Source organism: Delphinus delphis, chromosome 15, assembly GCF_949987515.2.
Source record: "Delphinus delphis chromosome 15, mDelDel1.2, whole genome shotgun sequence".
Lineage (NCBI taxonomy): Eukaryota > Metazoa > Chordata > Mammalia > Artiodactyla > Delphinidae > Delphinus > Delphinus delphis.
Genome location: NC_082697.1, coordinates 28,901,772 through 28,917,762, shown reverse-complemented (window position 1 = coordinate 28,917,762; position 15,991 = coordinate 28,901,772). Strand labels below are relative to the sequence as shown.

At 46.6% G+C, this 15,991-nt stretch overlaps 1 protein-coding gene and 1 pseudogene across 3 annotated transcripts; one reads left to right on the top strand and one right to left on the bottom strand.

The window, feature by feature from the left end:
* LOC132438603 (STE20-related kinase adapter protein alpha-like) lies at positions 1 to 1,269 on the bottom strand (annotated as a pseudogene).
* Positions 1,270 to 10,850: 9,581 nt separating this feature from the next.
* On the top strand, positions 10,851 to 15,980 carry IDH3B (isocitrate dehydrogenase (NAD(+)) 3 non-catalytic subunit beta). Of its 3 annotated transcripts, XR_009522101.1 has the most exons (13): positions 10,851 to 10,905; positions 11,025 to 11,105; positions 11,217 to 11,315; positions 11,415 to 11,535; positions 13,435 to 13,495; positions 13,573 to 13,705; positions 13,807 to 13,940; positions 14,031 to 14,133; positions 14,223 to 14,369; positions 14,609 to 14,703; positions 14,817 to 14,877; positions 15,569 to 15,766; positions 15,860 to 15,980. XR_009522101.1 is itself a non-coding variant. In XM_060031112.1 (12 exons), the coding sequence occupies exons 1-12, from the start codon at positions 10,870 to 10,872 to the stop codon at positions 15,938 to 15,940; spliced, it is 1,152 nt and encodes a 383-aa protein (XP_059887095.1). In that variant the 5' UTR covers positions 10,851 to 10,869; the 3' UTR covers positions 15,941 to 15,980. The 3 variants fall into 3 exon arrangements, 2 of the variants coding, with proteins under 2 accessions (XP_059887095.1, XP_059887094.1); XM_060031112.1 differs by lacking the exon at positions 15,569 to 15,766; XM_060031111.1 differs by having other exon boundaries at positions 15,569 to 15,980.
* Positions 15,981 to 15,991: the final 11 nt, after the last annotated feature.

Below are 15,991 nucleotides of genomic sequence, written 5' to 3'. Positions count from 1 at the left end.
TCAGAACTCCCACTTGTCCACCTCCAGCTCTTCCAGGTTTGTTACCAGGCCAAAGATTCCACTGTGATCCTGAGACTGGCTGCCTTCAAAATTGGTGATGGGGGTGACAGGACAAAGCAACTCAGGCAAAGCCTCTGAGGCACGTCGCTTGATCAGCTTGAAGAAAGAATGGTTCAGGAGGGTGCAGGCACTTGGTCTTACATCTGGGTTGTGCTGAAGGCACTGCTCCACAAAGTGGTGGAAGTGGGGTGAGAAGATGCGGTGATAGGGGTGGGACAGTGAGTTGCCATTGGAGGTCCTGGGGGTGCTGGTGGTCAGGCTATCACTCAGGCCAGAGTTGGCCACTGAGCGCGAGATGCTCATGGTAAGCTCCTGGGCAGGGATGGTGCTGGTGTCCAGCAGGCAGGGCACAATGCCGTTCAGCTTCTCCAGTAACATCTGGGGGGCAGGCATATCCTTTAAAGGGGACATGGCTATTGGCCAGTTCACAGGCTGTGATTCCCACACTGTAGATGTCAAACTTGGTATCATAACCCTGAAGATTCTGCTGGAGGACCTCTGGGCTGAGCCAGGGCAGAACCTTGATACTGTACTTGGTAAAGTCGTGGACCACACGCTGCTGCTGCCAGTGGCTGATCATGCTGAGGTTGCTGCTTAAACCGGACAGGTAGACCTTCCCATCTGTGGAGATCAGAATGTAGGTGCCTGGCTTTGACACTCCTGTGCATATATCCAATGTGGTGGATGTAGTCCAGGGCCTTGAGCACCCCCTGCAGGATGTAAGCAATTCACAGCTCATTCATGCTGTCCATGAAGTATGTACAGATGAGGTCCTTTGCAGAGACATATGCCATGAATGATGTGATAACCCACAGCTCATTGTCTGTAACAAAGGTGGCTTGATATGGCAGGATATTGGGATGGCTGAAGATCTTAGAGACATGGAGCTCCCCTTGCAAGTATGTCACCAGCTCATTGGAACAAGCTTCTAGGTTAATCCTTTGTACAGTCACATACTTTCCCATTGGTTTGTACCTTGCTAGATTCACTGTCATCAGGTCCTCGAATCCTTTGCCTGTAACGGTGAGTAGCTCATAACACCCTCCCTCTGGCAGAAAGCTACTCATGATCTCCTGTTTAGTGAAGGATGCTATCGACTCTGAGCTTGCCTCGTTGGTCTCCATGGTTCCAAATCTCTTAAGCCCTCAACAATGAACTTTTCCGAGACCAAATGGCTAATTCACTCTATTTACTTACAAGAAAAGACATGAGTTCCTAACATGTAGACCTACTTTAATTTCAAAAATTTAAACCCAGCTCCACCTCCTTGGTTTAAGGCTATACCAACACCAGGCCAATTGCTGGGAGACCAGAGTTATTGACAATATTCCCCATACTGTACATTTCATACCACTGATTCATTTATTTTGCAACTGGATGTTTGTACCTCTTAATCTCCCTCACCTATTTCTTTCCTGCCTCCACCCCTCTCCCTTCTGGCAACCAACTCTTTGTTCTCTGTATCTATAACTCTGTTTCTGGATTCCACATATAAGTGAATTCATACAGTCTTTCTCTGTCTGACAATTTCACTTACCATAATACCCTCTAGGTCCATACATGTTGTTGCAAATGGCAAGATTTCATTCTTTTTTATGGCTGAGTAATATTCCATTTATTATATATACCACATCTTCTTTATCCACTCATCTAAGTGGACACTTAGGTTGCTTCTATATCTTGGCTATTGTAAATAATGCTGCAATGAACATAGGGGGACATATATCTTTTTGAACTAGTGTTTTTATTTCTTTGAGATAAATATCCAGGAATGGAATTGCTGGTTTATATGGTAGTTCTATTTTTAATTTTTTGAAAAAAAAAAACTCTCCATACTGTTTCCATAGTGGCTGCACCACCACCAATGGCATACAAGTGTTCCCTTTTCTCTGCAACCTCGCCAACATTTGTTAATTTATTGTCTTTTTGATAATAACCATTCTGATGAGTGTGAGGTGATATCTCATTGTGGTTTTTATTTTTTTTCATAAATTTATTTATTTTATATTTTATTTTTGGCTGCATTGTGTCTTCATTGCTGTGCTCGGGCTTTCTCTAGTTCCGGCGAGCAGGGGCTACTCTTTGTTGAGTGCACGGGCTTCTCACTGCAGTGGCTTCTCCTGTTGTGGAGCATGGGCTCTAGGCACGTGAGCTTCAGTAGTTGCAGCACGCAGGCTCAGTAGTTGTGGCTCACAGGCTCCAGAGCACAGGTTAAGTAGTTGTGGCGCATGAGCTTAGTTGCTCTGTGGCATGTTGGATCTTCCCGGTCCAGGGCTCGAACCTGCGTCCTCTGCATTGGCAGGCAGATTCTTAAACACTGCTCCGTCAGGGAAATCCCTACCATACTGTTTTGATGACTGTAGCTTTTCTTTCTCAAGATTGTTTTGGCTATCTGGGGTCTTTTGTGTTTCCATACAAATTTTAGAATTATTTTTTCTAGTTCTATGAGAAATGTCATTGGTATTTTGTCAGGAATTGCATTGAATCTGTAGATTGCATTGGGTAATATGGTCATTTTAACAATATTAATTCTTCCAATCCATGGCCATGGTGTATCTTTCCATCTGTCTGTGTAGTCTTCAATTTCTTTCATCAGTGATTTATAGTTTTCTGAGTACAGGTCTTTTACCTCCTTAGTTAGAAGTATTCCTAGGTATTTTATTCTTTTTGGTGTAATTGTAAATGGGCTTGTTTTATTAATTTCTCTCTTGCTGACAGTTCGTTTTTAGTGTATAGAAACGCAACAGATTTCTGAAATTGGGTGATATTTTTACCTTATGGGAAAACAGACCAAGGGGTTTAATGTGTGTGGATCAGGAGCTACTGCAACAGCTTCAGGAGATCATGGTATTCCAGAAGGGAGAGCAGGAAGTGCTGGGTGGCAGGAGAGGCTAGTTCATGGCAGGGGGCAGGCAGCTGGAAGACTTTCATTTTCTCTTCGCCTCTGGCTTCAGGGTTGGAGTGCCACTGCCTCCTCCCTCATGAACCTCCAGCATCAGTCCAGGGAGAACCTGAGCCCAGGACCATTTCTCCCCCAGTCCACACTGCATCCCTGGGTGCCTTCAGCCACCCCTGCCTGCATCCATCCACAGGACTGGATAAGATGCTGACATGGACATTGGGTTTGTAAGGGTTTGAGATCCTCAGCTCCATGAAGTTCCCAGCATACTCTGCTATTTCATCAAAGCAGCTGAGGGTGGAGTGTGGATGGGAGAGAGGGATAGGGAGCACAGGGTCAAAGAGTGGGTCTGTGCCAGTAAGCAAGGCTTTGTGTTTGTTCACTTTGGGTTTGAATGCCATTTGTGGGGCTCAATCAAATAAACTTGTAATGTTTTTGGCTTATCTAAAGCTCTATTCCAAACATCCTGGCTGATGCCATTTATTTCAGCTTTGGGGACCCTTTGATTCAGCAGCCTCATCCACATTGACTTTTGGGTGGGGCTGTGCAGCTTGCTGCCCCATTGTCATAACATCCTTCCTCCTCCTGCATGGGGGAGAGTGAGCAGGAACCAAAGCACCATTCAGGTGGCTTGTTTCAATCCTGCCTCTCACTGCTTAGCCTCGTTGACAGGTAGGACAATGTGAGACGCTCACTCTAGCCACCCTTACCCTGCCACCCACTGTTTGGGTGAGAGGATTCACTAACATGTGCCAGGGAGTCTTTTCATATCCCCTGATCTGGTCCACAGGGTCCTTTGTCCTTCCTATTCCAGAAAGCCATATCTCTGTCAGCACCCTATCCTCATTGCCAAAACTGTCAGGGTCTGGCATTTGAATTTACCCTGCTGATAAGTGAATAATTAGCCTCTTACTGTTTCATAGATGCTGGCCAAGATGAGACTCTAGTGACAGAGACAAAGGACTTTATTACACACGGCACATTAAGCAGCATAAGCATAATGTTTACATTGGCTCCCTTGCCCCCCCAAGTCCCACAGGGGCAGCATGGAGGGCCCCAGTAGATGCCATGCATACAGTGGGTTTGTGTTGCATCTGAGTAACACTGAGCTTGGGGAACCCACCTGTTTTATAGCAGGAAATAAGCAAGCCTGCTTTTTGTCCTAGAGGGAGGTATTACTTCATCCCTCAAGGTTGCTCACTACAAACAAAAGCCTGAGAAATGGCAAAGAGCAGTTAGGACCCTGTATCCTTGGGATACCCAGGAAGACTGGGCAGGGACGCCAGGGCTCATGGCCGGTTGCCTCTCCTAGTAGTTCCTACTCCATGTCCATTTCCAGGCCACGCTTGTCTCTTTTTTAAAAGCTCCGTTTCTCAGTCCTGATCAGCAGGACCTGTTGCCCTTCTCTAGTCTGCCCAGACTGGACCATGGCAGCAGAAACAAAGAAAAGAGAAACTCAAGCTCTTTTTTTTTTCCCCACACTGTGGCACGTGGGATCTTAGTTCCCCTACCAGGGATCATATCCACATCCCCTGCATTGGAGGCATGGAGTCTTAACCACTGGACCTCCAGGGAAGTCCCCCCAAGCTCTTTTAAGATCACAGATGCAAAAGACTTAAATAGATCTTAGCAGATAAAATACAGCAGTATACTTAAAGAATAATATATCATAACCAAGCTTTTCTAACATATAAGGATGGCTCAGCATTAAAGTTTATCAATATGTATTAACAGATGCAAGGATAAATTTCATTCATTCATTTAGCAGATACATATGGGCCCAGGGTTGACAAAAATGACAAAATTCCAGCCCTCAATGAACTTACATTCAAGTGAGAGACACAGACAGAAAACAAAGAAACAAATACATAATATGACATCTAGTAGTGACTGGTAAAACTGAGAAAATAAAGCTCCAGTGAAGTGATAGATATCAGCAGTTTCACATGGTTTCACCTAATATATATGTGGGAATTTAATATTTGACAAAAGTAGAAATTCTTATCTGGAGGAACAGATAAATGATACTGAGGCAATTAGCTAAACTTTCAGAAAAAATAAACATAGGTATTTATATTTCACCTTTTATAAAACTACATTTCAGATAAATTAATGACCTAAACCAGAGAAACACACAAGACCATAATAGCATTAGAAAAAATGTTGGAGAATATGCTTATCACCTTAAGGTACAGGAAGCCTTCTGAAATGAAAGCTAGAGCATTGGAGACAGACTGACACATTTCTTTCTGTATCATGTGGAAGGAGAGAAGTGGTGTGTGCAACTGGCAGGAAGTGTCATTAAAGGGATGGGGGACTCTGCTCTCCCTCTTCCCTGTCCTCCTTCTTGCTGGGTGGAATGCATAAATGGTGCCTGGAGCTGGAATAACTGTCTTGAATCAACTTGGGAATGAAGACCTTGCAAGGTAGACCAACAGGATAATGAAGTCTGAACCTCTGACAGGATGGAGGCCAATCCAGCCCTGAACCAACTATCACTGAACTCTTATGTGAGCAAGAAATAAAGCCCTTTCTTGTTTGGGTTGTGGTTATGTTGGGCACTATCACTTTGCACCTGAATCTAATCCTAACTGATACACCTTCTCAGCCCTAGGTGAAAGATCATGATTGTTTGTGTAAGCCACTGGTTCTCAACTCTGGTTAACTTTTACAGTTATCCAGGGAGCTTTTAAAGAACACCAGTATCTCACCCCAGACCAATTACATCAACACCTCTGGTGGTAGGGTCCAGACATGGGTATTCTTAAAAAGTTCCCCTATGAGTCTAATACGCAGTCAGACCATGAAGAATTAGTTTAAGCCAATAAGGACAAACTTCTTCCCATCGTTCCCAGTCTCCCTTGTAGTAGGAGAGGTCATGGACCTAGTTCTGGCCTGTGCTACCTAAGTGGAAATCCGCGGGATTTTTTCTGGGATACTGTTTACATTTCTGATAAAAAGGAGCATATGTGGCTGTGACTGTTCTTTCTCCCCCTTTCTAGCTTTTTTTTTTTTTTTTTTTTTTTTTTTTGCGGTACGTGGGCCTCTCACTGTTGTGGCCTCACAGGCTCCGGACGCGCAGGCTCAGTGGCCATGGCTCACGGGCCCAGCCGCTCCGCGGCATGTGGGATCTTCCCGGACCGGGGCACGAACCCATGTCCCTTGCATTGGCAGATGGACTCTCAAACACTGCACCACCAGGGAAGCCCCCCTTTCTAGCTTTGAATCCAGAAGTGTTGTCCAGAGCCACAGCAACCATATATGGTGAGTATGAGGCACCAAGGATGAGGATACTAGACAATACACTAAGGCTGGCAGAGTGAAAATTTCGAGAGCCTGGATCTCAGGGTGCATCACCACACAACTAAACCAATCCCATAACTCCTTACCTTCAGAAAAGAAGTGAAAAAACCCAACAACGCTTATTTGTTTAATGAGTTTTCTGTTTATTGCAGCAGGTCACATTCATAACAGAAACATATACAGGTGTTTTGGATGCACTTTTGTAACATTTATCATGTGTACAAAAAAAATTGTACACGAATGTACACAGCAACATCGCTGGTAATAGCCCAGACTAGAAATCACCTAAGAATCCATTGACGTGAGAAAACCTCAATAAATTTAGTAAATTCACATTATATAATACTATGTAGCAAAGTAAAACAATAAGTCTGCTCATTTTCTAAAACATGGTATCTTAGATCTCTAAGACATGGTGCTGAGGGAAAAACGTAAATTATAAGACAGTAAGTATATAGAGTATGAAACCATTTATTCTGAAGCACACACCCATACACTAAAAACAATACTATATATTATTCCGTACGTGTAAGGGGGTGTGCTTGCATATGGAAAACGTTTCGGGGGAGACAGCTAGCTGCCTATAGGGACAGGGCAAAAGGATTGGGGCTGTGGCTGGGGTGGTAAGAAACTTTGGCATTATTTATAATTTATAAATTTTTTAAAAAGGAATGTAATCATTTACCTACTGTCCAATTAAAAATACTCAAGCAAAATTTTATATTAAAATTAACAAGAGGGGCTTCCCTGGTGGCTCAGTGGTTGAGAATCTGCCTGCTAATGCAGGGGACACGGGTTCGAGCCCTGGTCTGGGAGGATCCCACATGCCACAGAGCAACTAGGCCTGTGAGCCACAACTACTGAGCCTGTGCGTCTGGAGCCTGTGCTCTGCAACAAGAGAGGCTGCGATAGTGAGAGGCCTGCGCACCGCGATGAAGAGCGGCCCCCACTTGCCACAACTAGAGAAAGCCCTCGCACAGAAACGAAGACCCAACACAGCAAAAATAAATAAATAAACTCCTACCCCCAACATCTTCTTAAAAAAAAAAAAAAAGGTAATAGTCTAAAATTAACAAGAAAAAAGAAGTTCTACTTTTTGGGGACTCTTCCCACTGAAATCACGTTTCTCATTCTCTGCCATCTCTGACCTCTTGGTCTCTCCTGTTCATCAAGAGCAGGCCCCAGCTCCTGGATCCTAGCCTTTCTCCTGCCTCTGCCATGACACTATCCTAGGTGACTCCCACGGGGACACAGATGACCCAATGTAGGTCTGAGTCCTCTCTGCAGAGGTCTCCTTGAGCTCTCTTTGGGATCACTCCCATAGTCCCATCTGGGACTCCTCTATCACTGGCATCTGCTCCATTTCCAAAACGGCTGGTGGAGACGCCCTCCTTTCCTTCCATCTTACTTGCTCAGTGACTCCCACGAGCACTATTCTGACTATTTTGGGATCTTTGATCCTTTTCTCACCTTTCTATCCATTAGATCACTGTCTTCACTTCCCTCCCGATCCCATTTTGCCAACACCCTCAACTCTCTTGTACCTCTCTCTGGCAAAATACATCTTTAGATGAACCCAAGTGTTGGCTTTCTCCATGAAATCACACATAATCATATCATGGTAAATTCATGGTCACCATTCCAACAGTGTCCTTAGTATTGCTTATTAATCCCTCTCCATTTCTCTCAGCTCTAGAACTTGAACCAGTCTTACTCACTACTCCTTACTGTACCTCATCTCCTCAAACATGCCTGCTCTCCTCACTGGGTCCCAGTGCACCATGGCCATTCTCACCTCCACAGAATAGTAGCTGCCTTCTCCAGTTCTTTTTTGCCAGCTGGTGCATCCAGTCCAACTGCTTCTGGTGTTGGTCATTAACTGCTCACAGCTACCCACTTCTCTGGGAGGGTTGTCCATGGTCAATGGAGCCTCCAAGAGCCAGAGATGCCTGGAAGATTAGCCCATGCAGGGCTGAAGCAGAGTTACTAAGCCTTGCCTCAAATTGGGACAACCCTGAGACATCATTCCTGCTCCAGGGCTCCCCAGAACAAGCTGAGGTAGACTCCAGCTGAGGCTACATCTTGCTGAGCTCCATCCCCTGCCCTCTTCTTAGGAAAGGATTCTAAATGCACAAACCAAAACAAATAGGATTACAAATAAAACTCATTACACTGATAATAATAATGCAACCTTGTAATACAGTGCTATTTGTGCTGCTTTATTAGTGCATTAAATAACAAAATCTAGCATTAGGTCAAATAATGTCAAAGTAGAGATCAGAGTAAAGGATATTTCAGGATATCTGCCACAACTGAAATGCGGTATGAATTATAATTTCTATTAGTGACAAAGTCAAGGGTACTAAAGGTAGCACTACAATTTCACTCTACATTCATAATGATAGGAAATACTAAATTTCAGTTAGAGTTTAGTGAGAATAAAGATGTGATTTTTTTTGATTTTCCCCTTCCAAGTTCATGGTACTGGTTTCTATTCATGGACACCTGGAGCTCTGGTTAGGACCCCATTCTGGACAATTTATAGGCCTAGGAAACTGACATTCAATTCATCCAGCCTCATACTGAACACTCATATATGCTTCATAACAGTTAGAAGGGACAAGATGGTTTAACCTCCCTCACCTGCCCAAGAGTCTGGTTAAGGAACTTTTCAAGGGTCCTGACTGAACTTCCCTATTCTCAGGTAGTATCAGCGAGAGATGCCTTAATAGGGACTCGAAGTCCAGGAGAACTCACCAAACTCACCAGAAGAACACAATGGCCTTAGACAGTGATGGTCACATTTCCTTGGCCTGAATCAACTGGCATCCTTCATCAATTCCTTTCACCCTTTTGACAACCACATGGTGTTATACCAATTAGCAGATGTTGTTTGTCAGGCTGGGCTCAGATCTGTGCAGAATTTAGGGATGGAAATAATGTTGTAGTTGCCCTCAAGAAAATTAATATTTTCTGGGATGAAAAATAGATTATCAGAAATTAGACCAAGACGGCACTCTCTTCTTTCCCACCCTAAATTTCCTAAAGTAACAGAAAATATGGTTTTTAAAAAGTGTAAATCTCCCACTTTTTCTCCATTAGAAAGAGTAACATTTGGGGCTTCCCTGGTGGCGCAGTGGTTGAGAGTCCGCCTGCCAATGCAGGGGACACGGGTTCGTGCCCCGGTTCGGGAAGATCCCACATGCCGCAGAGTGGCTGGGCCAGTGAGCCATGGCCACTGAGCCTGAGCGTCTGGAGCCTGTGCTCCGCAACGGGAGAGGCCACAACAGTGAGAGGCCCGCGTACCACAAAAAAAAAAAAAAAGAAAGAGTAACATTTGGAAGAGAAAAATGGTGGTGGATGGCAATAGCAGTGTGGAACCGGTAACTAGGGAGTCTAAGGAGGCAAGATGGTGTGAATGTTTTCTGGTTTTGATTCTGGAGATGGAGGAGTATGTCATATTAATATTATACATTGATAAATTATTCAATTAGCTACAATATTAACAGCTTTTTCAGGTGTTCAAGCACTTTTCATGTGTTCAGGTTTCTTACGCATTTATTATCTAATTTAAATCTTTTCACCCAACAGTAGAGAATGTCCTTCCTAAAGGAATGCAGAAAAGAGACACAAAGCTTGTGCTTTATCCCCAAGATTAGAACCACTGCATTCTTTCCCTTGGGCTGGGAGAATGCTCTGCACCTTTTTGGATGGATTAGGTATACAAATCACCTAGTTAGTGGTTCGTAAATCTGTGTGTATTACCTGGGGGAGCCTGTTAGACATGTATTTTCTGGCGCCCCAATTCTGAGATTTGGATTCAGCAAGTCTGGCGTGACACTCATAAGTCTGCACTTTTAACAAGTGCCCCTGGTCCACTTGTGTCATCTGTTTTAGCCATGTCGTTTGTAAACAGCATGTGACTGGAAATTTAAAAATAGGTCTTCAATTCCCTTTTAGTCACACTTACAAGCTTGTAATTTCTGTCTCCAATTACGATCCTGCTCAGAGGAGTTCAGGCCTAGGATACACTATTAGGGAAACAACTGTCAGAGCAAAGAACAAGCCCACCTAGGAAAAAACAACAAGGAAACTTGATTAATACAGAGTAACCGGGCAGGCTAGGAGACTGAAGAAGCCAGACACACACACCTTCTCCCATGGATTGTGTGGCGTTCATTAATGCCTTTAGTGTCGGACATACGATTGTTCAGTGAGAATTGATTAAAAGAATAACAAATACGTGGACACATAAACATTAAGAAAAGACAGATTCTCCAGTATTGTTTTTCAACTTGTTATTAAACTCGTTTGATAAAATAAAACCTCATATTCGCCTTTAATGTTATTTTGAAGTTTCAACATAAATACGGTGTCTGAAAATAAAGCAATAGACAAAGCGGCGCTGTGCAGCATCACGGTGCAAGGGAAGTGGTGAGTAGAAATGGATGAAGGCGGAGGAAGAAGAAACGGAGGAAGAAGAACGGATGGGAGGTTTCGGCTGGAGAAAATGAGCTTACCTCCCAGCATCAGTCCCGGACCGGAAATAGGGGCGCCGGGCCGCGCTGGCTTCCGGCGTCATTTCGCCGCGACTTCCTGTGGAGAGCATGGCGGCCCTTGGCGGTGTCCGCTGGGTGACCCGAGTGAGGCCCGGGGCATGCTGGGGTAGGCGGGAGGGCGGCGGGTTTGTACCGGGCTCACCGAAGTATTCGGGGAGCGAGGCTCCCAGATCCGACCTCAAAGGTTTATGTGACTGTCGTAGACGCTGGTCGCCGCCCCGAATCCCGGGGCATGGAGGAGCCTGTGTACCTCGGCCGTAGTGCAAGCCGCCTCGCGGAGCCAGGTAAGTGCAAGTCCGGCTCCGGTCTGGCCCACGCCCCGACCCCTCCTCTCCTGGCCTACCCCAGGACTCCTGCCCCAGCCCCAGCTCTAGCTCTGCTGACCCCGCTCGCAGGGCGAGGACGTGAGGGTGGAGGGCGCCTTTCCCGTGACTATGCTACCGGGAGACGGCGTGGGGCCTGAGCTGATGCACGCTGTCAAGGAGGTGTTCAAGGTGAGTGGCCTGGGGGAGTCAGCCAGCAGGGGCGATGGCCTGGGTTGGAAAGGACTTACTCGATTCTGACCCTGCGATTTTTGACACCTGCCCCTGAAGGCTGCCTCTGTCCCAGTGGAGTTCCAGGAGCATCACCTGAGCGAGGTGCAGAATATGGCATCTGAGGAGAAGCTGGAGCAGGTGCTGAGTTCCATGAAGGAGAACAAGGTGGCCATCATTGGTATGCGTGCCTCCTTGCTACCCCACCCATGTTAGTTAAAATCAAACGAATAAATGTTCATTAATCTTACCTCAGCACACACATAATACATTAACTCTCCCGATCTCCCACCACTGGATTGGTGGCCATCAGTGAGAGCCCAGTTGGAAACCCAGGAATTGAGAGATCGTGTGCCTCTCATGCTGTCTATGCAGGAAGGCTCCATGAGTTTGTAGTCTGTCATGGGGCTACATTATGGGTCACCAAGTCTTGTTAACTGTGTTTCTAGAATGCCATTTCTAGCTGCTTCTTTTCTTTTGTCTTCCCTTCTGCTTTCCTACTGTAATCACCTCATTAGATTTTTTGGCTTTCATTTCTGCCCCTATAGTCCATCCTCTACAGCTCTTTTCTTGGAAAAACCAGCATGACTTTCAGGCCCAGCCTTAGTGTAGGAGAGTAAGCTCTTTATGAGCTGACCCTCAGCTTTTCTGCCTTTGTTTCTACAACACTTGTTGTGTGCTTTGGTCACACCAGACTATATTAGTTTCCAAATACATGTACTGTCTTGACTTTTGCTGTTTCTTCTGCCACAGTGTTCTCCTTTTGGTGCCACCTGTCAGAATCTTCCTCACTCACTGTATTAGTTTCCTAGGGCTGCCATAACAAATTACCACAAACCTGGTGGCTTAAAATAACAGAAATGTATTCTCTCCCAGTTCTGGAGGCCAGAATCCTGAAATTAAGGTGTAGGCAGAGCTCCTTCTGAAGACTTGGGTAGAATCCTTCCTTGCCTCTTCCAGCTGTTGGTGGCTCCTGGCAGCTGCTGGTATTCCTTGGTGTTTCTTGGCTTCTGGATACATCAGTTCAGCCTCTGTCTCTGTCTTGATATGGTTTTCTCTACTCTGTGTCTGTATATCTGTTTCTTCTTCTTTTCTTGTATAAGGACTTGTCATGGGGTTTAGGACCTACTTGGATCCAGTGTGATTCCATCTCAAGATCCTTAACTTATTATATCTGCAGACACTGTTTTCCCAAATAAGGTCACATTTACAGGTTCTGGGGGTTAGGACATGGGCATATCATTTGGGTGGTTCACTATTCAACCTAGTACACTCACTCAGCCTAAGGTCTGGCTGAAGTGCCAGCTGTTCTATGATACTTCCTGATGTTACCAGAGGGAATTTCTTCTCTGTGCTCCTGTGCGTGTTGGTAATATCTCTCCCATTGTATTTATCATTTCTTTCATATTAACTGTCTTCCCCCAATGCATTGTTTGCCCCTTGAGGACAGGAATTTGTGTTTTTTGGTTGATATCCCTAGTACCTGACACATGATATTCAATAAGTGCTGGTTGAAAAGATGTCAAATACATAGACATAGAAACATCAAGAAAGGTCATGGATCCCCTAGATTGTTTCTCAACCTATTAAACCCAGGCTGCTTTTTTTTTTTTTTTGAATATATTTATTTATTTATTTATTTTGGCCGCACTGGGTCTTAGGTGCGGCACACGGGATCTTTAGTTGTGGCATGCATGTGGGATCTAGTTCCCCGACCAGGGATCGAACCTGGGCCCCCTGCATTGGGAGGGGCGAGTCTTACCCACTGGACCACCAGGGAAGTCCCGAAACCCAGGCTCTTTGATAACATGAGAAAATTCTTTTCTGTCCTTTTAGGTCATTTTGAAGTTTCAACATAAATTAAATTTGGTGACTAGAAGTGAAACAGTGGGCAAAATGTTTCTGGTTTTAACTACATTATTTTCCTTTGCCCCGTGCCTCCAGAGGCATTTAATGTCACTCATTTGGGAGTGGGAGATGGGAGTCTGGGGGGGATCACTGAGGGGATTGGACACCAATCTGGGTTCCCTTGGGCTTGGCCTGTGCCTAACCACCCCCCACCTCAACTTTGTTTATGCAGGAAAGATCCACACCCCGATGGAGTATAAGGGGGAACTAGCCTCCTACGATATGCGACTGAGGTAGGTGGTGGGAGGACATGGGTGAGTGGGGTACTGGGGCACCAGGCACAGTGCTCATGGCTCTGCCCCATCCCCAGGCGTAAGTTGGACTTGTTTGCCAACGTAGTCCATGTGAAGTCACTTCCTGGGTACAAGACTCGACACAACAATCTAGATTTGGTGATTATTCGAGAGCAGACAGAAGGGGAGTACAGCTCTCTGGAACACGAGGTGAGGCCCTAGAAATCGCAGAGGGCAGGGGTGAAGGGGGGAGAGAGGCACAGCTCCTTCCCTTTTTTCTAGCGTCCCCCAGCTGCTTCTCTCTTACGCAGAGTGCGAGGGGCGTGATTGAGTGCCTGAAGATTGTCACTCGAACCAAATCTCAGCGGATCGCAAAGTTCGCCTTTGACTATGCCACTAAGAAGGGGCGGGGCAAGGTCACAGCTGTCCACAAGGCCAATATCATGTGAGGGACGTGGCTTTGCATGGGGTAGGTTCATGGGAAGGTAGCTCCCTGCACTCTTTCGGCTGAATGTTCCCTTTGGTCCATGGACAGGAAACTGGGGGATGGGTTGTTCCTGCAGTGCTGTGAGGAAGTTGCTGAACTGTACCCCAAGATCAAGTTTGAGACAATGATCATAGACAACTGCTGCATGCAGGTGAGGCCCTCCCGGTGTCCCCATTCTCAATGCTGAGCAAGGCAGGGAATAGGATTTACGTCTCCTCCATGCCCACATTTTGCTCCCAGCTGGTGCAGAATCCTTACCAGTTTGATGTGCTGGTGATGCCCAACCTCTATGGGAACATTATTGACAATCTGGCTGCTGGCCTGGTTGGGGGAGCTGGTGTGGTCCCTGGTGAGAGCTACAGTGCAGAGTATGCAGTCTTTGAGACGGTGAGTGAAGTCACCACCTCCCTCAGCCCTCTCTGTGCCCTTCTTCTGACCTCAGGTCCCCTTGATAGCTCTCCCCCAGTGCATCCTCCTCCTAAGTGACCCTGGCCTGCTTCTGTCCTCCCAACCCTTACATCTTCTCGGTGTTCCTGGCTTGACCTTTCATCCTAATGCCCTTCCCTGACCTCAGCTTCTGCAGAATGTCTGCCCCCAGTGACTCTGGCCTGCTTCTCTTTCCACAGGGTGCCCGGCATCCATTTGCCCAGGCGGTGGGCAGGAATATAGCCAACCCCACGGCCATGCTGTTGTCAGCTTCCAACATGCTGCGGCATCTCAAGTAGGTCACTGTCAGCCCGGGGAGGCAGCTGGCTGTTGTTCGGGGAGCACAGGTGGGGAAATCAGGGGGATGATGTGGGGGGAATCTCAGTTTCTTTCTGTCCACATTGACAGTCTCGAGCATCATTCCAACACGATTGCAGATGCGGTGAAGAAGGTGATCAAAGTCGGCAAGGTGAGTTTAGAAAGGCTGTGGGGTTTAGGGTCTCGGCAGGACTTTCTGGGGAACCTGAGTTGGGGCCTCCTTTCCCTCCAGGTCCCAGGAGCCTCTGCTCTCTGCTTTTCCCCCAGTCCTGTCAGGGCTGTTCATTTCCCTTCTCTTGGCTGTTTCATCCTCTTGATCTCTCCTTTGCCTCCTAGTTCCCATCTGCTATTCCCTCTTTCCTGCTCCGTCCATTGGCACTTTAATTGGCCATCTTAATGCAGAACTTGCAGCTTCCTATCTAAGGGGAGATGGAGGAGCAGAGGGAGATAGCTGGCAGGATGAGGCACCAGTGCCACTTCCTCCACACCTGGAAGCCCATCATCTGCCATTCCCCTGCCAGTCATCTGTGCTTCCACCTGGTCTTCTCTATTTCCCCCGAGGCATCCTTCTCCTGTCTCCAATCTGCATTTCCCTTCTCACTCATGCTCAGCTTCCCACCATCGCCCAGGCCACAGCAGAACTCGGAACAGTGGCTCTGGCCCTCAAAAGACAGGAATGGATGGGTCCATGCTCTTCCAAACCTGGCCACCTCCTTGCATCTCTGCTGCATTGTCTTCTTTTTCTGGCCTTGTCACCCTCTTTGGATTCCATTTCCATCATACTTCCCTGCCTTCATGGGCTCTCTTTTCTTCCCCACGGCTGTTGCCGGTGGTGGCTGTAGGTGCGGACTCGAGACATGGGCGGCTACAGCACCACAACCGACTTCATCAAGTCTGTCATCGGCCACCTGCACCCCTATGGGGGCTAGAGCCCTTTATTCCCTCCAGCCTCACAAGGACCATACACCTCCCTTCAGTACAGTGGACCAGAGAAGAGCCCTAAACCTGTAGACGATTATCACCTTCTGGGCAGAGCCTAGGTTGTCTGGGGCTGGCTTCCTTAGGGAACTTAGGTGGTGGGGGGTTAGGGATGGGGCCCAGGCCACAGAGGTGATGACAGTTCTCCCCCACAGGTTCGAACTTCTCACATGGGTGGTTATGCCACCTGCCAAGACTTCACTGAGGCGGTCATTGGTGCCCTGTCCAACCCATAGGTCCCACCATGTAAGGTGTCCAATAAAACATATGACATGATATGACTCGTG